The sequence below is a fragment of the Haemaphysalis longicornis genome, unplaced genomic scaffold, assembly GCF_048455015.1.
Source record: "Haemaphysalis longicornis isolate Haplotype H1 unplaced genomic scaffold, Haemaphysalis longicornis Haplotype H1 scaffold_3, whole genome shotgun sequence".
NCBI classification, from domain to species: domain Eukaryota; kingdom Metazoa; phylum Arthropoda; class Arachnida; order Ixodida; family Ixodidae; genus Haemaphysalis; species Haemaphysalis longicornis.
Window position 1 is genome coordinate 24999923 of NW_027526335.1, and position 20681 is coordinate 25020603.

The window sequence follows — 20681 nt, forward strand, 5'->3', positions numbered from 1 at the left end:
ATTACTTGACGAGGCTACCGCCTCTTTCCCACAGGCAGCAGAAGTAAGGCGTGGCTGTCATGTAAGTTTTGAAATTTAAACTACGCACTGCGTAGTGCAAAAAAACAGAGCAAAACAAACGCTATTTCATGCCAAATTGGATCATCTTTCTCTGTCGAACAGCTAGGCTATTGAAAATACACAACCGGTTACAATATATGACTAGCACATGTGAAAACTTGGGCCAGCTTGTGATGCATATTGAACCACAGCGCAAACAAAGGCGAGCATGAAAGAAAGGACGACCAAATCACTGATCTACAACTCATTCATTTCCTCTAGAAACGCATTTGCATAATCGGCGTCGCCGAAGATAATACAAAAAATGGCAGCATCTCCACTCCGTGGATGATGGCGAGGGTGCGGAGTTCGGGGACTCGAAATGACATCCAAGTTGCGCCCAGACCGTCATTCGATTTGAGCCGTGAGTTGCACCTTGATTATTCCCTAAATGAAACTGCAACTCACGACTCAAATGGAATTTCGCTTGATTTTCACTTGATTGTAGTGTGCGCACGGATGGACGCGGACGGACATTCACAGGCCCTAAGGTACTCCGCACCGTTGCAGGCGAGGGAGTAAGCCGTTTGACTCACGGGTAAGATGACTGACACTAACTCTGTCTGCTATACCAGACACCGGCTCGAATCCTGCCGGTGCCGGTGTGATTTTTTGAGATTGTAAATGCTATGCGCACGGACGCGGACGGACATTGTGAGGTCCTAACGTACTTTAGCAGTACCTTATCAGTGGCTTAGCTCGGCTATGCCAGGATATACGTAGCGTGAGCGAATGTTCAGCTGGTTATTCTTAGCTTTCCTGGTTGTCCAGGATTAGCTTGATTATCATGCTTACTGCTGCTTCAGTGACACACCCACACGGTATACGCATTATGTGAAACGTATATTTACCAAGCGGCTCCGCCGCAGCGTCACCAATCGCCCCAGAGCTAAGCTGGTTCCACAGGCGCACGCCGGTGTTGCTGCGACGCACGAGCCATCGGTTCCACACCCGGCCACCCCTCGCATGATCAAGTGAACCGGGCCGCCACGTACGAAACGGAGGTCGGCGAAGACGCTGGGCGCGTGGGTTGTGTGAGAGACGCCGGGCAGCGAGTAACGTTCTGTGCGCCGTGTGACGTCACTGCTCCACGCGCATGCGCAGCACGGCTCTCCGGGAGCCACGCGAAACTGCTCAACCTCGGTCAGTGTAGCTCACCCTACAAAAAAATTGAGAAACAAGACATGGAAGCTAATTCTCACCACCACCCATTATCGAGTAGGTTCCTCAGTCAAGATAGTCTGATTCTTTCTTTTTGGGAGCAGCCGATGCACCGCTGACACAGTGCTCCCCCAGGAGCTCAGTCGAAACAACCTCGACTATTTCAACTTCACGAGTGAGCGTGTCCGAACCCCTGTCAATTAGTACACAGCAACTATCAAAACGAGGTTCGCAAGCGCATGCATCGCTGTGCATTGAAAGATGCGCATCTCCCTTTTTGCATTATCGCCATGTTCCCGCAAATGGCAAAATGTACGTCGGGCAAACTGGGAGATGTCTTAATTAATGGCTATTTGGGGGAGGCTCTAAAATCATTTCCTGAAGCACTCCTGCTCCAAACAAAATTATCTGTCATAATATGCTCATTACGCTTGGCACGTGAAACAACATTAAGCACACTAAATCCTAGCTGCGCGCAAACTTCTTTCACTCGCATTTATTTTCGTACTGACAAACAGGGGCCTAAACGTACTAATTACCGAATCCTAGAGGCACATTTAGCCTCGTTTTCATCGCGTTTGAACAGCTTGTTTTCATAGCGAATACAATGTTTCTTCATTTGTACTGTTTTGTTACAGAGTGTAGAATTGCTGAATCATGAAAAACAACCTCGCTAAGAATTTTTAACTGTATTTGCACTAGTAACTGAATAAATAAATAAATAAACACAAACAAACCAAAAATAAAAGACACGGAGAATGTTCAAAACCTACGTATGTCAACGCAAGATACCCTCGAACGGACCTGCTGTCAACTAAGCCTGGAATATGTGTACATAATTACGCACTTGTACAAAATACGGCAATCAAAATAAGTGATCTGTGTTGCCCCACCGCGGTTTGAATCTATTCATTTCTTGCAAAAATTACAGGAACGAGGTTTTTTTTTTCATATTGACAAGTTATGAGCGGCGACTCACAAGGCTATAATTTGATGTAATTTATATCACAACAAGAATCACCAAAAATTAGCCCAAGATATTAGTTTTAATCACGTGATCATAAAGTCACGAAACGTTGCTCTTTGTTGGATTTCTACGTTCCTGATCTTGTGCTACGCATTAAACAATGTATATAGGGCATAAAGCTGAAAACGCTGATAGCGGATTAAGATATGCGTTTTCTTCTGTGCGCATACAGGCGTTCATTTTGTACTGCGTAATGCGTGTTCTGTATTCGGAACATGGGATTGCATGACGCAAGTTTTGCCCGTTGCGGCTGTGTCAGCAGAGTCCTTTTACACTTGCTTTGGAAAGAAACTTGAAATATACGCACGCATCGCAATCCGACGGTAGGATAATGGCATATTCAAGGAAATTAATACCCTATACCATCACTATCATCCCGGCCACAGCCCCCTCAACTCACATTAATTAATTTAAAAGGCATTTCCTTTCTCAATAAATTTATTCACTCATTCAATCACCGCGTGATGGAACAGTTCGAGAACCCCCAGAAGGGGCGTCTGACTGTTGGCGGACTTCGGCAGAGGGCTGCGTGTGTGCGTCGGTTTTCATCTCGACCGGTGAACTCCGTAGGTCTTCCCTTTCCAAACCGAACGTCACTTGCTTCTCGTCGCACTGAACCTCGTCCGAGCCGTCTGCACAGTCGACCCGTCCGTCGCACTGCTGCCTTTCCGGGACGCAGCTCCTATCAGCGCATTGGAACTCCTCGACCCCACACATTTTGCCACAGTCCGCCTCGTCGGACCCGTCAGAGCAGTCCGGGTTTTCGTCGCACCGCCATGAGGCGCGCACGCACTCGAAGCCGTTTGCGCACTGGAACTGCCCCGCCCTGCACGCACTCTGAGGACGGCCTGGCGGGCAGTCACGCTCGTCAGCCCCGTCGACACAGTCATCGTCGCCGTCGCAGCGCCAACGATCCGGTATGCAACGCCTGTTGGGGCACGCAAACTGTGTGCTTGAGCAAGTGGCGTTTCCGCATCCCTCCTCGTCGCTATTATCGCCACAGTCGTCGTCGAAGTCGCATCGCCAACTCTTCGAAATGCAACGCCCGTTGGAGCACTGGAAGCTCCTGCTGGAACAAGTGACGTTTCCGCACCCCTCCTCGTCACTGCCGTCGCCGCAGTCATCGTCGAAGTCGCAGCGCCAGTTCTTCGTAATGCAGCGCCCGTTGGAGCATTTGAAAGTCCCGCCAGAGCAAGTGACGCTTCCGCACCCCTTCTCGTCGCTGCCGTCGCCGCAGTCGTCGCCCGAGTCGCAAACCTTGAGCTTCGAAACGCAACGTCCATTGGAGCATTTGAACTGCGCGTTGGAGCAAGTCATGTTTCTGCATCCCTTCTCGTCACTACCGTCGTCACAGTCTTCGAAGTAATCACAGCGGCGGCGATTAGAAATGCACCTTCCATCGCCACACGCAAATTTAAACGGTCCGCACGTCGCTGGCGGACACTCCCCTTCATCGGATCCGTCGTCGCAATCTTTAACACCGTCACACACGAACGTTGCGTGAATGCAGACGCCCTTGTTAGACTTGCAGGCAAACTGACCCGGGGGACATTTGCTGCTCCCGCAAGCAGCCGCGTTTTCGTCCGACCTGTCTCTGCAGTCGGCTCTGCCGTCGCACCGGCGTCGCTTCGCGATGCAGTCGCCATTGTCACACGTAAACTCTTCTTCCGAACACGTCCGCATTTCGCATTTCTCGTCTGAGCCGTCCCCGCAGTCGTCTTCGCCGTCACACCGCCACGTCATCGGTATGCACTTCTCGTTGGCGCACGTGAAGTGAATGTTCATGCACTTGACCGGCCTGCGTACTGCCTGTATAGAGTAAGTCGCGGCAGTACTGAGAACCATCGCAAACACAACGATTTGAGTGGACGATAGAGGTGAGTGAACGCGGCGGCTTGGAGCACGCATTGTTCTTCGCTCATCGGTCTAACACACCACCAAAAACCAGCCACACAGCAGACTAAACAAGCCCAGCACGCCCGCACTCGGCACAAAAGAACACACACTGCTTCAAAGTCCCGCCCGCGCCGCAAGCTTGAGAAGCCCCCACGCACACGAGAGAGTAAAAAAACGGCAACTTGAGGGAAGACAAAAGTGCGATCGATGACTCACATTGGCGAAAGAACCACACGCTCACAAACAAACAAAAAAAAAACGCTATGTGGGAAGAGCCCCGCGCGCACATCCTGTAACCTTATCCGCCTGTTTGCTTGCGTGCCTCCGCGAAGCGACACGCTTCCAGATAGAAGCCAACTCAGCGTCCGTGGACGTTGATGGAATGCAACCGCCTGGGAAGTACACGCCGTAGTGCTATGCGCGCTGGTGCTTGGCGTCGCCACTAACGGATGTCAAAGAAAAAAAAAACTGCATCACAAGTGAACTGGTTACGGACACACGGCGTGACCAGAATTTAACAGCTTGAAACAAAGTTTGACACCACTGTGACGGTAGGGATGAAGACATCAGTAGCCAGTGAAGCTCGGTGGCGTTTGGTTTGGTAGCGATTATGTAATGAGAACGACCTCATGGAGGAAATGCCCTTTTACGTTTCCTCTCACTCTCCCTTTCTCTCTGGCCACATGATCCACCAGTTCCTCATGCCTTATTGCTTCACTGCACCGCTGTGCAGGGATGTCATTGGTTACGGCTGGTTACAGCTCCGCTTTTAGTTAGGACACCACGCAAGTTTAAAAATCCCGCCAGCAGCCTCGCAGTGACATTGCCCCACGCTTGCGGTGTCTTTGAAGAGGCCTTGCGCTACTGCGCATGCGTTTACGGTACGGACAAATTCATGCTGGACGCAAGTACCGGGACACGTACGTCACGCCATCGTTTACATTAGCGTTGCATTGTGCAGAAATACTACTACGCGTTTAACCGAACAACACCAAAGGGGAAGAGCGAAAGCGAAATCAAGAAAACGAACATTCCAGCTTTTAGTAAATCAACACAGCTTGTGGAGTCAAGAATTCTAGAGAGAAGTTGGTTCCAATCAATTGCTCTAGCGATTAGTTTGTTTCAATGTATACATCAACTTTGGATATCTAAGGCATGACATTGTACGGGCTTTTTGCGCAAGGTGCGGCCCGTTCGTCACTTAGTGCTTCGTCAGTCCGGTTGGTGACAGGATGGTTCGGGAAGGGGAACATTCGTCATAGGCCGAGTTAGTCACCAATTCGTCGTGGAGGCGGCAAAACAAATTTCCGGGCCTTTTCGTTGCTGTTGTTGTCGCATATGAGTAAGCGAAACAACGCGCCGGGACACGACGGCTAACGACTCCAGAGAAGAAAACCAGGCAAGTAGATCGAATATGGTGCCAAAGAATGCGTCTTGGAAGAACGGTCATCAATCTGAAACCCCCACCCCGCTGTCTAGACCGGCTTGTTTGGTTTTTTTTTTTTTTTTTTTTCATTTTATTACCCTAAAGGCCCTTGCGGGAATTACATAGGGGGGGAACAAGAGATTTGCACAATGCACTCTAAGCAGCAGCAAGTACATTCACTAAAAGTGTTAAAAAGAATGCAGAAGATTACAATAAACAGGTAAAACCGCATACAAAAACAAGCGGAAGTATTACAACTCTCACTAACAGAACAAATGTCAAACTAAATACACGGGGTAGGTCCGATCAAAAGTAGAACCTAGGCAACAAACAGGAATAGTCTATTTTTTATTGCACACACTGAAACAGTTGAACAATTTTTTCGGTGAATTTTTCGTGGTTAGTAATTGTGGCAATACGCTCTGGGAGAGCATTCCATTCACTAATGGTTAAGGGAAGAAAAGAAAGGCGGTGCAGGTGGGTAAGCGAAAATTCAGAGGCTGCACACGGCAACGGTAAGACATGAGGGAGTCTTAGCATTCTTATTCGTATTCGGTTCGTATAGGAATCGTATTTTTTATACGAGGGGCTTACACAGTCAGTGGCGTAACTAGATAGGACGGCGCCCATGGAAAATATATTGTCGCTCCCCTCATGATGATAGTTACAGTCGAACCTCGTTAATTCGAACTCGAAGTGGCTCGAAAACTTGTTCGAATTAAAAAAACTTCGAGTGATTGTTTGTGGGGTTTGATGCGCCGAAACTACACAAGCTATGAGGCGTGCCGTAGTGGATGGGCGCCGAATTAATTTGGACCACCTGGGGATCTTTAACGTGCGCCGAAATCTCGTGCACACAGGAGCGGTCGTTTTTGCTTTTCGCCTCTATCAGTAAAGCGGCCGCCGCGGTCGGAAATCAAACCCGCGACCTTGTGCTCAGCAGCACCACGCCATAGCCACTGAGCCACAGCGGCGGGTCCAAAGAAGTTCGAATTAATGAAAGCTATAATTTAAATACACATAACTTTGCCGGGACCACAGCGTCAGTTCGAATAAACCGGAAGTTCGTATTGAGCGAGTTTGAATTAACGAGTTTCGACTTTCGAGAATGTTAATTATTTTTGTTGTTTTCATCATCATCATCATCAGTGTGCAAAAAAAGGCCATATGGCTGTTTTTTGGCAAGCGAATGACCGATTTCTCGATTGATTGTTCCCTACAGTGGACTATAGCCGTCTTCGCACATCCATGCATCGTACCATACACCAGAAGTCCAGTGTTACAAAATAAGTGAAAGAAGAAATGGACCTTGTCGATCACCCGCTCGCTGTCGTCTCGCTTGGCACGAAATAGGCGAAGCTCATAAATTAATAAAATCACGCAGAAGAGAACGACCAAGAGGGCATGTAAACAGTTCCTATCGTTTTTCGCTCATTTCCATGAACTGTATTCCTCAAAATTATTTATTGCGTACTTCCAATGTGCATACTGTCACCACATCTTTTATCAATGCTAATGACGCGTTCAAAAGCTTGTTCTGGCAATCCCTGTTGTCTCCTCGTCGCATATATCATTGCCTCTTGTGACGCCAGTGTTGATACTCACCGTGAACAAGTTGCCGAGAAAGACGCGTTCTTTGTTTGAAACGCTTCATTTACTTCCTTTGGTTATTAATAACACAAATAGGAAAAATGATACACACACACAGGGCACTCCGTAAAAGCTATAGAAGCACTTTTATTGCTTTAGATGATGCAAGCTGTTGTGTCACTTCAAAGAAAAAAAAAGAGCGCTTAAAACCACAACAGAAAAACGAAGAACGACGAATAACGACGTTTTTCTGTCGTGGTTCTTAGCGCTCTTTTTCTTGAAGTGATATGCACCAACTAGCCCAACAGCATATTTTACACAAACTTGTGTAATGTCATCAAAGTTTGTTTGTTTTTTTTTTACACTTTCTTCTCTTACCACACTCAGCAGAGCAAAGATCAGAAGGTCTGTCCTGGCCCACTGTGGCCCGCAAACAGGACAGTATCAAATTCAGCTTGCTGAAAGAACTCTCACAGCCAGCGATGAAAACTGCTACGGTTGACATCATTTGAGTGGCGACGCGGTCACCGCCGTCTCCACAGCAGTGAGAAATTTAGACGTCCTCGTGGCGGCCGCTCCTTTGTTATCGCCGTCATGAATTAGCGACCTGTGCACCAACCCACGCGTTTCCTTTCAAGCATTTCATCCCTTCCTGCTGGACCGAGCGTCCAAGGACAACGTAGCAGTCGGAATGGAGCCGACGCTTCGACGTGCAAGAAGGCACCCGTCCGCGATTGCCGCCCCCAACAGGCGCAAGCTTGTCGCGTGTCCTCAGCATTGCGGTTGGGCGACGAGCGTTCCATCAAATGAAGCCGCTGAAGCAGTCGTCCTCTGCTCGATTTGAACAATTAGCCGCCACGCACCTATTCACCTTGGTGACGCTATTTATTCGCTACAATGTCGTACCAGCAAGCCCAAACTAGCACTCCGTTCAACAGCGACTTTTGCGGCTGCTCCGCCCCGCTACGAGGCATAGCCCTGCTACCATCTTTTTTCCCTTCGGGCACATGTTCGGCGGACTCGGCTAGGCGTCCCTCCCTAATGGCGCCCCTGCGCCCCCCCCCCCCCCCCCCCCCTTAGTTACGGTAGGCACATGTACTCAGGGACGACTTTCCCCTGCAATTCTGTGGCCGATCACTGCAAGACGCTGCACCAACTTGCGCTGGTATGGTGGCGCCACTGAATTTGAACCAGTGGCGCCTCCTGTCGATCCGCGCCGCATCTTTTGCTCGTACCGCGCTTCGCGGGTCCGCGTATCCCGGGAGTGCGCAGGGCCAGAGTGACTACGCGAAGCGGGCCGTGCGTGAACTGTTCTGCGGTTTCGAAGAAATAGGAAAACCTGAGAAATACTAACAATAAAGGAAGGCTACTTCACTTGCGGAAAAATAAAACTAGACGCCAGCAACCACGTCTTCGGCATCAACGCAGAAATTCAGACCGAAACAGGACCCGCTATATAGCCCTGCAACATGGTGTGATTCAAATGACTAGTTTAACATGCGAGTGCGGCTGGAAGTAAGCAGAAAAAATGGAATATACATTTTTATCCGTCAGCATTTTTTGCTAATACCCCAGCATTTTTTTGCTATTAACACACAATGGGAGAAAGAAGTTAACGCATCGCAATATCCATTTGTCGAGTGAAATTAAAAATACCTAGAGTAAAAAAGAATAAAAATGAACTTGCTAATCTAAAAGTCTACCTATTCACAACAATCACACGATTAATCAAACGAAATTATAAAGAACCCGGAAATACAACTCGAACAATCCAAAAAATTATTAAAACGCACCATATATCAAGCGCCTTGCATTTGCACAAAAGGGCATAATTGGCGAAGTTAACAAATTTGTCGTATAACAGCGTAAATGTATGTTATTTATATGAGAAAAACTAAAAATACCAATAGAGCTAGAAATTAACTAATGAAACAAAAAGAAAACCAATTCGCCGCTCTCACCTGTTTATTGATTCCAAAATAACACAAACCAAAAAAGGCAAACGAAAACGCGAAAAATGATACGAAAAGCACCAATTTGGCTGCAATTAAAAGCCTCATGATGGATAGAAGCGGCACAAGAATCCATTACACGTACAATTCTCTAAATTTCTCAAGTTTTGTTGATATTTCACGTACATAATCCCTTGTTTCGTTTCTGTGCTCGTCGGCAAACCCAAAGCGCGTTTTCTTTTTTCTTTTTCGAGGAAGCTGCTGGAATGCTGTCTGCCGCGGCTGGGGCTAACACACGGCGACGGCGATTGTTTACATGAGTAGCCACGAGAGCCGAGCAGAAATTGTCCACGAAGTTGCCGCGTGCGTGGGATAAGCCATCTGTGCGTCCAATTCGCAGGACACATAGCAGCAGATAAAACGCTTATTTAATTGTTAGCACGACGAGCGCTATGGAAACTGTCGAGTCTTCGAAATTAGTGTACACGTCACCCGAAAAAGGTACCCGCACAAATTGGCGAGGTGAAATGCGGTTTTGATGACGTTCCTGCGTGCGAGGGCAGCCACAAAATTGTAGAGACAACAATGTTTTGACAGACGCTGTTGACGAAGAAATGCTTGAACCAAGCGTTGAGGGGATCAGATGGCTTCTCGGAGCATAGCTTGCGCTCTCCTTAATAACATCCGCATAAAAACCAACATAATTATTCTTCGGCGATGTTCCAGACTTGTTTTTGTAACTGTTGAGCCATCGGCAAACATAAAAGTAGGCAGAATTGCTTATTTTTCGCCCGTAAAGGCGCCGTTCTGTGATACCTCGGCCGCGTGGTGCGGCTGGCCGGGTCGGCCCCGTACCGCCCGTACCACGGCCTCCGCGATTGGCTGCCTGCGGCGCGCCGAGCAACGGCGCGCCGCCAGCAGCCGATCGCGGAGGCCGTGCCCGTACGAGCAAAATATGCCGCCGCGGCTGCCAGGAGGCGCTGCCTGTGCCGCTCGGCTCAAGTAGAGTTCCTGTGAGCTCCCTGCGGGAGCTATATATAGGGTGCCTGGATGTTCCTCCTCGCCGCCCCTCGGCGGGCGAGGAGGAACATTCAGGCGCCCTAGCTATATACAGGAACTCTACGCTCAAGTAGCAGCGCAAGTTGTCGCGCCCGTGTGGAACAAAAACTCGGGGACATGTGTTCAGCATATGGAAACATTCATAAGAAATATACGAAGGTCTTAAGGCGTCCATATTTTGATATGTATTATGCTGCCCCTGAAAAAAAAAAAAAAAAAAAAAAAGCAGTGGCTTAGCGCGGCTGAGCCAGAATATATGTAGCGTGAGCTAATAATGTTCAGTAGGTTATTCTTAGCTTTCCTAGTTGTCTAGGATTAGCTTGATTATCATGCTTACTGCTGCTTCAATGACGCACACGCGGTATACGCATTATGTGACACGTGTATATTTATCAAGCGGCTCCGGCGCAGCGTCACCAATCGCCCCAGAGCTGAGCTGGTTCCACAGGCGCACGCCGGTGCTCCCGCGACGCAGGAGCCATCGGTTCCACACCAACAGTCCACACCCGGCAACCCCTCGCATGATTACCAAATGGACCAGGCCCCCACGTGCGGAATGGAGTTCTGCGAAGACGCTGGGCGCGTGGAGTGTGTGAGAGACGCCAGGCAGCGATCAACGTTCTGTGCGCCGTGTGACGTCACTGCTCCTCGCGCATGTGCAGCACGGCTCTCCAGGAGCCACGCGAAACTGCTCAACCTCGGCCAGTGTAGCTCACGCTACAAAAAATGTCTTAGAACCCAGCAATGCATTTGTGTTTAGAGGTGAAAACGACTTTAAAAAAATCGATGTAAACTTTGTTCTTGTAAGCTGGCTTTCCCACACTGCGTGTTGCGCAGTGAAGCATGGCCGTCTGCAGAGGGGGTATTGTTCGTACATGGTCGTAGATGAACTGTCACAGCGCCCCACATTATTCTCCTCTCCACCGCCGGTTTCTCTTTCCCGAGTCGTGTATACTGCTCGCCACTCGCGGCGTTTATATCTACCCCTGCACCCCTTCCATTTTTATGCGTGCATTTGGACGAAGGAAAGGGGGGGGGGGGGGGGGGTAGTACACCCACAGACAGGCTTTCCGCTCTCACCTCTGACATACCCATTCTGCTCGGGGGAGATTTCAAAGTGCACGCGTGCACGTCTCACGTCCCGATGCGACCTGACTGCTGTCCTCCGTGGACGAGCGGTTTGGGTTGGTGCGTACGTTACACAGACCAGAGGATGTCTACGGAGCGGGTGGTAGACGAACAGCCCCATGTTTGTCCCCTAAAGTAAAACTATGTAAAACTTAAAAAGACTATGAACCAACTGGCCCAGTTTTCTGCCTTAGTAAAACTAGTCCCTTCAAGTTTAGTTAAGCTAATTAGCAAGGAAGTATGATCAATCAGAAATAACAAACGAACGTAGTATGTTGTTTCGTGCACTACTTGCACTGCACCCAGCTTCGGTCATCATCAGAGTGGAAGCTGTGACCTGAGAGTCCTTCAATGCCCTTCAAGGAAAAATGCGCCCCAGAGATTTGGATCACATCGGTGATCCTCATCGCTTGCCAGAAACTTTACAATGTCAATTGCAGCCGAAAGCTTCCTCTTCGAGGATGATGCTGGGGAGCCCCGTGGCAGCTCTCGATAACACCGAGAAATTTGTGGCTTCCCAAGAGAAAATGGTAGCTGGTCCCAGCTGGCTTATGGTTAAATTCCCAACTGGAACCAGTAGCTGGGACCAGGTAAGGATAGCTGGACCCAATTGGGAATTTAACCATAAACCTGGGACCAGCTACAATTTTCTCTTGGGTTCTCGTATCGATCGTCGAATGACACGGAAGTGAGTGAAGACCTCGTTCGCGCGCGCCGCATTTCGAACTCTAGTACCCGCTCTCGCAGGAACAAAGTGCACTGCAGGAACAATTCGGGGAGTCCCCTGTGTCTTTTATTCCGCATACGAACACACTGGAATTGTAAACCACTGCTTACATCATGCGACGCACATTGCGTATCCATTGTGCTCGCTGATCGAAGATCTTCGTCTCCGGTGACCAATTTTCGTAAGTATAGTTATGCAATGACGACTCAGCAGTTCGCTTGCATCATCCCGAAGTTACTGCCTCTGCGAGTCCACACATCTGTCGCTGCCTGCGTCGTGGTGGTCGCGGACCGCACCAACCCCACCATGTCGTTCCGTGGTTCCGGGAGGCATAAACGTCTTGTCGCGCGGTCCGTGTTGACTAATGTGGACGTACAATAAAACTCATGGTCTCGTAGACCTGCTTGGGATGTTCTAGCTTTTACACAAATCTCGCGTGTTTACAAATCTCGCTTGATCCATAACTCCGTGACTTGATCTGTGTGCAACACATGGAGTAGATGAAGCGCAAGATCTGCCTTATATTTATTTAAAACGCCGTAGTATTGCGTGGTATAGTTCCTCTAAAGGCTCTTAGGGCCACAGCTACAGACTAGAGTCGTACCACCAGCTTTTTAGGCCACCTTAGGCTATTTTCTGAGACGCGGAGAAGAGAGTGCCGCTCCTCATAGCCTGACCGGCCTGACCGCATTCGCTTCGCCAGCGACATCAATTGTCAACACCGCCATGTGCGTTGTGGCTGCCACTATTGCCACTTCCAATCGTGTAGGGCCCCGTTATTACTAGACGAAATTTATGCTGTATGTCATCTCTGCGGAAGCCCCTCACCAAATATTACTCGTGGATACTGTCCCGAACTCAGCTTCAGCAAAGGCTACGTAACATGTCAACGGAAGCGCAACCGGCCTCCGTCGAGTCCGGCGTCAAAAGCAACGCTCACCGAAAGTTCTACGATCTTCCAGAGGCATATGCTGTAAGGTCGTTCAACCAGGCGGTCAAGACAAAAAAAGTAGTCGGGGATGGGCAGTTCATGGACTACATCAATTCCAATATCATTGGAAAAGACGCCACGTTTTTGGGCCCGTACGGACGGCGGAAAGGCAAGTGGAGCAGCCCACGAAAGCTGGTATGGGTTTAACGCGTTCTTATATCCTCTTGCAGTCTTCTACTGTGATCACACAGCATCGGGGAGGTCACTGGCGTTTATCGAAGACTTCATTCGCAACGAAGTGCTCCCTATGTACGGCAATACGCACACCACAACGTCCGTCACTGCCCTTCAGACAACGTTGTTCAGGCACGAAGCCAGGTACGATCTCTTGCGCTTGGCCGACAGCTAGGCGCAATCTAACACATTCGATGACACTGTCGTCAATATTTTTGCTCTGTTGTCTTCGAGGACTGTGAAAAAAAGAAGTTGAATATGTTGGGCATCTCATCTCCTTTTCGAACCATTTACTCGATAGTGTCTGTTCTCTGTCCGCGTGTTTATTCTCAGTTCGTTTTCTACAGAGACATCGTACGAGCCTGCGTGAATGCAAGCGAAGCCGATTCTGTCATATTTGCGGGCACCGGCACCACTGGAGCTGTGCACAAGCTTATCTCGGCTTTGGCTCTCACTGCACCGCCTGTAAGCGTTGTATTCCTTGTCTAAGGTCGTCCGTATGACTCCAGGGAAATGAGCTAGTTGGTCGCACGGCCATTTCCTTTTTTCCTAATTATACGGCTTATTTAAACGAAGTTTACGTTAAAAAAGGTCTCAGTATGATGCTAACGAGGCAATCTTTCGAATGAACCAAACGTGTTTTGTCTGCATGGCCCTTTTAAGTTGTAAATAGGCTGGCCTTAATGTGCTTGTCTTGTGCTAGAAAAAGATCTGCTGTCTCTAATAATTTCCGGGCACTTTCAAGCATTTTGCCGCTGCTTTTTGCGTGGTGGATGCTTCAACAATAGAGATCTGACTGAACCATAACTAACTTAGTTCTGAAGTTGCACACTTTTTTGCTTCAGATGCCTGCTCCTAACTGGCAATACTTTTCCCATTCGTTCTAGGTGGTATTTGTGGACACGTTTGCACACCATTCTGTTCTGCTTCCGTGGAGAGAACTGGCTGCTGAGGTAGTGTGAGGCTTTATGCCGATTTCTCTTGCATGCGTTTATCGTCCATGGTATGCATTCTTCAAGACCTGAGTGGCAGTGGAGTCTAGTGGCCCAAATGATTGCAGTCATTTTTGCCTGTTGGTGCATGCTGTTTACCTGCATTGCCGATTTCCCAAAAGGTACACAAAACAGCCTGCGCAAAGCACAGGTGTGTACAGATTGGTAGAATTCTCCCTTAGTGTGCACTTGTTGACATTTAATTTCCAAATCGTTTAGCTTCATTTCCAAATTGTTTATGGAAAACCATCTAAACCTTTTATGACAAAATGTGATGGTGGGCCTGACTCCAGCAAAAAACCATTAGGCATGGACATATGTCCGTCACAAAGCTCCTCCACCCCAACCTTCTTCTGCCCAACATTCCCTCCGTCGTGACAGAGTTGTTGGGGCCTCGGAGCCAAAATCATAGCAGAGTGTTTCAGAAGTTTTTCATGCATCCTGCTAGTGCTGTGAATAATACGTGTTCTTGCAGAGAATTTCAGTGTAGTCACCATCCATCATTTTATGAGTCACTTCCAAACTGGAATTAACCCCCTTTGGGCTGAGACAACCATAAACCACCATTTCTAAAGACATAGTGAAGCTACTTTCCCGTTGCACTTAAATTTAGGGTGTGCGCATTTTTTTTAGCAATTTTTGGGTGCTTCATGTGGCACCTGTGCTACTGATGCAACATGTGCACGCACCAAAAGAGTTGCATCTGTGGACATGATACACTGTACTGGGGAACTTGCACAAAATACACAGCCAAGTCTGGCTGGTTAGAGTGTCGCTAAAAGACCACAGAAGGCACAAACCGTTTTTTTACCGAAGGCAAGTTTTTTTTTTAATACATCTGAAAAACTGTAATAAATTTCAGTGTTTAGATGTTACCACATTTTGTGACGTTGTGTGTTAGTTCCATAGACTTTAATATGCCCCATAAACATGACCATTATGTAGTTCTGGAACAACAAAGCCCAAAGCTCCCGTCATTCAAATGAAATTGTTGGCCAAGTGCAGTGGTTGATTCCCGGCAAGTTGTGCTACTATATTTGACTCACAAAGTACCTCTTGCGTTCACCTAGAAAATGGTGATCACAATAAGCTGTAGCAGTGCAGCTTCCTAATTGTGCGTTTATGTCCAGGTTGTGAGAATTCCCGAGACAAGTGAGGGAATCCTGGATGTCTCCTTTCTCGAGGCAAAGCTAAAGGTAAGGTGTGTTTATTTGCAATTGGGTTAGAAGCGCTTCAATGCACTGTTTCGTTTTCCCCAGGAATATGCCGCGGAGAAAAACAGGCGTTTGATTGGCTGCTTCACAGCAGCATCCAACATCACTGGCATCCTGTTGGATGATGTCAAGATCACAGCTTTGCTTCACCGCTACGGTGCACTCGCATTCTGGGACTACGCGTCAGCTGCGCCTTATGTTAATGTCGACATGAATCCGGTTGTTCCAGGGTGAGTACTGAACCACTTTTTTGGGGGGTATTTCTGAAACAGTCGACTATGTGAAATCATTTGCTATTAAAATAAGCAGCTGCTTGCAGTCTCTTGCTGTACTTGGTTTATGAGAAAGGCACATCATCTGATGGTGTTTCACTTTACCCAGTATAGAGCAAGGATTGGCCTACAAGGATGCCATCTTTATTTCCCCGCACAAGTTCGTAGGAGGACCTGAAACACCAGGTGAGGAACATCACTGTAGGCTGCACTACCTGACTTTTTCTTTGTGAACCTTGCTGGCTTGTGTTTCATTTCTCATGTATTTCCTCCGCAGGGGTGCTGATAGCAAAAAAGAAGCTCTTCGTGAACACAGTACCTTCCGGATGTGGCGGCGGCTCGGTATTTTTTGTGAGTGTTTGAAGTAAAGTTCAATTGGTTAAGAATGTGCTTAGGGTCTCCGTGGAGTTCTTTTGAAGAATTATTAAAGCTTAGACACAGCCGCTTCCACTGCTCAGAGATTGAGGACTGCTAACTTAGAGCACAGGGAATTAATCTCATGTTTTGAGAATTTAAACGGTAGGAAGCAGGAGGAAAGGAAGCTCTTTCTGAGTGATGGCACTGGTACCCGCCAAAAAGAAAGGAGAAGATGCATGCTGCCTGGAAATTATTCACTCGTGCTCTTCTAACCACTCATGAGCCTCTGATCTGTTTCAGGTGTCAAGGAAAGACCACCGCTACCTGCAGGAGATTGAGATGAGAGAGGAAGGTGGCACGCCATCCATTGTGGGGGCTGTCCGCTGCGGCCTGGTGTTTCAGCTGAAGGCAGCGATCGACCACGACTACCTTCGTCTGAGAGAAGAGCAGTTGTGCAGGTGTGTGCAGGATGACCAGACAACAAACTTTCAGTGGCAGGTAGAGTGACGAGTGAGCACGTGTACAAAATGCTCATGAATGCCTGAAGTTTATGGTCTTCTCGCTGAAGATAGGGAAAGCCACGGAAAGTTAAGCTTAAAGGAGCAGCTGGAAGCTGTTGCCCTTAGGTCTGGAGTAGGGGTCAAAGGGCCACCCTGGCTCAAACTCAGTGAGAGAAATGGGCCAAGACACGCAGTTTGCAAGGTATGCAACTGGTGGGTTGTGCGGGCGACAAACTGAACACTGAAAGGCCATCTTGGAAGCAGAAATAGTGGAAGTGCAGCGGGGAGAGTGAGAGCATTTGCAGTGCATATTTAATTGCACTGGGGTGGCACAGAAAGGAAAAAATTTTTGGGACAGGCCAATCAGTAGTCAAATAATGGGAGATGGTGATGGTACAGTTGAACCTTGTTGTAATAAACACTGTTATGACAACTTAACGATTATAATAAATGAGATTCAAAAATTGGTTGGTTATGCCAAATTTTAATGACACTGTGCTGCTTGTAATGAAATGGTATCGGTTTTAATGAATGAACTTTGCTCACCATGTAGCTAACAATAGTATGCAAGCTAGCTTGGGGAGTCAAGCTATCCAAAAAATTGTCTTTTGACTGAAAGGCTGCATTGCACAGTTGATCATGGAAGGAATGTGTGGGAATGCTGTTTGTTTTTCTCAGGGGATACAACATGGGGCTGCTGGTTATAGATAGGCGTGGGTTATATGCATAAGGACGCGGTACATATATTTTTAGTGCAGCACAGGTCTTAAAACGGTGCTTTATAATTCTATTATACTGTGCACGTTCAGTGTTTACTATACTCTGGGCTCCTGTGTCACTCTATGTCCAGCAGTTTACATGCCTGCTTTTATAACAAACATCACCTGCATAAAATGAATTCTCCATCCCAAAGTAATTGTATTATCACAGGTTTTGACTGTATTCATGATGATCACTGCCTCTAGATTCATGGCATTTCTTTTTAACAGCGAGGGGACCCCTTGCACGTGTATTGCACTGCTCATTCCTTTCCCGCCGTTTGTTGCAGGAAAATGTGGGATGCTTGGCAGGACACACCCAACCTGGTGATCCTGGGGAGCCGGCAGGCCCGCCGCCTGCCCGTCGTGTCCTTCCTGGTCCGCCACCCGGCCTCTGGCCTCTTCCTGCACCACAATTTTGTGTGCGCCCTCCTCAACGACCTCTACGGCATCCAGGCTCGCGGAGGCTGTGCCTGTGCTGGCCCCTACGCCCAGGACCTCCTGGGCATCGATGAGGGCCTGGCCGCACGCTATGAGGAGCTCCTGGTGGAGGACAGGTCAGAGGTCACTGGCTGTTTTATCGCTGCATGTGACGCAGTCATGATTCTAGAAGAAAATTTGGTGTGTTTGTGCGAGTTAAAAGTGGGACTCGATTACGTGTGGGTACTGGCCCATTTCTTTTCAGATGTGCCTGTGGCACTATATTTTCTTTTTGGGGAAGGCATGTCTTCAGTCTCTTGCTTTATCTTGGTTTACGGGGACACATGTCATCCGATGGTGTTCCAATTAAGGGGAGAAGTCCGGGAAGGTGAAGTTTGTCAATGCAAACCTGTGTATTCATGACTTTACGAAAAATTACGCCCACCTCCCCTCGCGGGATGCGACGCTGAGGGGGGTTCAAGCGCAAGCGGAGAGCAACCGTCAACAAGGCCGCTGGAGAGCGGCACACCGGTTATATGCGCAGCGCGCCCGAAGGAGAGGAGAGCGCGTAGAGAGAAAGTACTGCACATGTGCAGCACCGCGCGCAGCGCCGCCCACCGGCGGAGTGAGAGCGCGCTGGGCCGCACACCCGCAGATGTTGAGAGAGTGTGTTCGCTCTCACCTGGGCACGCGCCGGCGCCAGTGCGTCTGCCGCGGCTATGACGCAACACAATCCAACACAATCCACTTTAATCCAATCCAAGTCAAGTCAAACCAATCGAATCCAATCCAATGCCCCTCGCAAGAGAGTGTTCGCTATCGGAGAGGAGAGGGGGTGAGCGGAGGAGAGTGCGGACGCTGACGACGACGGACGCACGCAGGAAGGACAGGGCCGCCGACAAGAGATGCTCTCAGCGTCGCATCTAAAAAGTGCTGTTTTCTGATTTTAGGAAAAAGTGCTCTGGGACTCGATCAAAGACGACACACATATAATGGATCGCTTTGTGCCTGTCCTGTTGTGACCCAGTTAGCTAAACTTTGCGATTTTCCTGGAATTGTGGAGAACCAACTAACCTCTTTCATTACTTTGCTGCAATACTATATGTACAACATTCATGTTCCTGTGCCTTAATTTCTGGAAGTTTCACTTTTTAAATAATTCGTGGAATTTGAGGGCAGAAAATTTCAGGGCAGTTGTGCCACCTGCTAAAATCTGGCATTGTTGTTGGTGACCTGAAGCCTCGACGAAATGGTACAGGAGAACTGAGTGGCAGGGAGGTTGGAGGGAGAGGGAAGGAAAGGAGGGAGGTGAATTCGCCAGCACAGACCTGTCACGCAACCAGAATTACACTGCTTGTGCAGACCCAACTGCATCAATCAGAATAATCTCCCACGTGCTTTTTTTTTTTTTTTTTTTTTTGCAATTGCGGAGCACTGTAGAGGGTCCGGCCTGTCATCGTGCTCATGCGGGGTCATGGTATCTAGCCACCATTACAGTAATGCGGCATTACGCATCCAAACAGAGGATTTGAAAAGATCCCCGCTTCCCATGGTTTGGATCGAACCTGGGTCTCTAGTGTTACGAAGCCGATGTCAATCCCATTCTGCCACATAGGCACGCGTTCCTCATATGCAAAGTGTTGGGGGTGATGTGTGTGCTGCGCCGTTGCCAGGGAGGCTGCTGTTGGTAGGCCGCAAATAAGTACACAGTAATATAAAAGAAGAAATGAATCATGCATTAGCGCATTAATTACCCCATGCTAATGAAAAATCAATCCAGTTTCTCTTCATACGCCTTTCTACAGGGTTCGCACAGGTCCGTGAAAACCTTGAAAACCCTTAAATTTAAAAGTGTCAATTTCAAGGCCTGAAAAGTCCTGGAGTTTTTAAGTGGTCCTTGAAAACCCTTGATTTTTCTGGACAGAACCAATGCCCCTGTCTTTTCACAAGAATTTAAAGTGTTTTTCGTAGATTTTGGGTGTTAACAAATGTAATGAAACATTGTAACAATCAAGTTTCAGTGTATTGCGTGAAATTGCAATAAGTTTGGTGGATTTTCATTATTACCACGCAACATAGGGAGCAGGCACTTCTCAATCCAATCCATGTCACAATACAATCCAGTAAAAGCCAGCTTCTGTTCTCTATCTTGCACCTTCCATGTAGTCTGTGGACGCTCGCTCATTGCATGTGTGCTGTGCCTCATACGCTCCATCTGCATTTGCTCTTACGTGCAACCGGGGAATGTGTACATAGTTTGTCCTGCTTTGCAGCAAAACTTGCTGATTTAATTTCAGCTGATACTCTTGCTGACAAAACAGGCGATGCAGGCAACATTAACTAAGTTTTGAAATCAAACAGCCTGAGCAAAACGCCAAGAAAAAAGAAAAACCTCTAAATACCAACTATGAAACAAAAAATAAAGCTGGGGGAGCATTCACGAACCCGTTAGCACCTATCTAAAAGTGCACTAATGTGCTTAGGTATTGTGCAATAAAAAACTTGCATTGTGTTGAAAAAGTTATAAATAATCCCAGATAAAACATTAGATGGGGACCTTGCAAATGTATTTTCTGGTCCTTCAAAGTCCTTGAAAACCCTTGAATTTTTTTGCTTTTGAAGCCTGTACGAACTCTGTTTCTAGAGCCACTAGATCAGGTTTGAGCGTATCGGCACTCTTTTCTGTCGTTTTATGCCGCCGAAAGCGGCCATTGGATGAACCGCGTCACGTGGCATTTGTTTACGCCCGGAAGGCCCCTGGGCGCTGACATTTTGGTGCCTCTGTGTTGCCGAGCATGCACTCTTCGATAAGTCATGATTTTCTGAGTGCAGTGGGGCTGTATGACACGTTGAGAGTGAGTTTTTAACCCCCCAGACAAAGTAGCGATGCCGTGCTGCTCTGTTCTGGGCTGTTTCAACCGGCAGGAAGATGGAAACG

General features: G+C 48.1%; 2 protein-coding genes across 2 annotated transcripts in view; one reads left to right on the forward strand and one right to left on the reverse strand.

The window, feature by feature from the left end:
• Positions 1 to 2707: 2707 nt before the first annotated feature.
• On the reverse strand, positions 2708 to 4572 carry LOC144174158 (uncharacterized). Its single transcript, XM_077702656.1, has one exon. The coding sequence runs from the start codon at positions 4193 to 4195 to the stop codon at positions 2738 to 2740; it is 1458 nt and encodes a 485-aa protein (XP_077558782.1). The 5' UTR covers positions 4196 to 4572; the 3' UTR covers positions 2708 to 2737.
• Positions 4573 to 12762: 8190 nt separating this feature from the next.
• Positions 12763 to 20681, forward strand: part of LOC144174159 (uncharacterized) — a 28242-nt gene continuing 20323 nt past the window's right edge. The window contains exons 1-10 of the mRNA XM_077702657.1: positions 12763 to 13165; positions 13227 to 13374; positions 13578 to 13695; positions 14118 to 14183; positions 15353 to 15418; positions 15482 to 15666; positions 15818 to 15894; positions 15986 to 16059; positions 16366 to 16523; positions 17614 to 17880. Coding sequence (XP_077558783.1) covers positions 12868 to 13165; positions 13227 to 13374; positions 13578 to 13695; positions 14118 to 14183; positions 15353 to 15418; positions 15482 to 15666; positions 15818 to 15894; positions 15986 to 16059; positions 16366 to 16523; positions 17614 to 17880 — 1457 coding nt within the window. The 5' untranslated portion in view covers positions 12763 to 12867. The remainder of the gene's footprint in view (positions 13166 to 13226; positions 13375 to 13577; positions 13696 to 14117; positions 14184 to 15352; positions 15419 to 15481; positions 15667 to 15817; positions 15895 to 15985; positions 16060 to 16365; positions 16524 to 17613; positions 17881 to 20681) is intronic.

Coding starts and splice junctions, on each gene's coding strand:
- LOC144174158 (XM_077702656.1), bottom strand. CDS start 4,195: ATGCGTGCTCCAAGCCGCCGCGTTCACTCACCTCTATCGTCCACTCAA.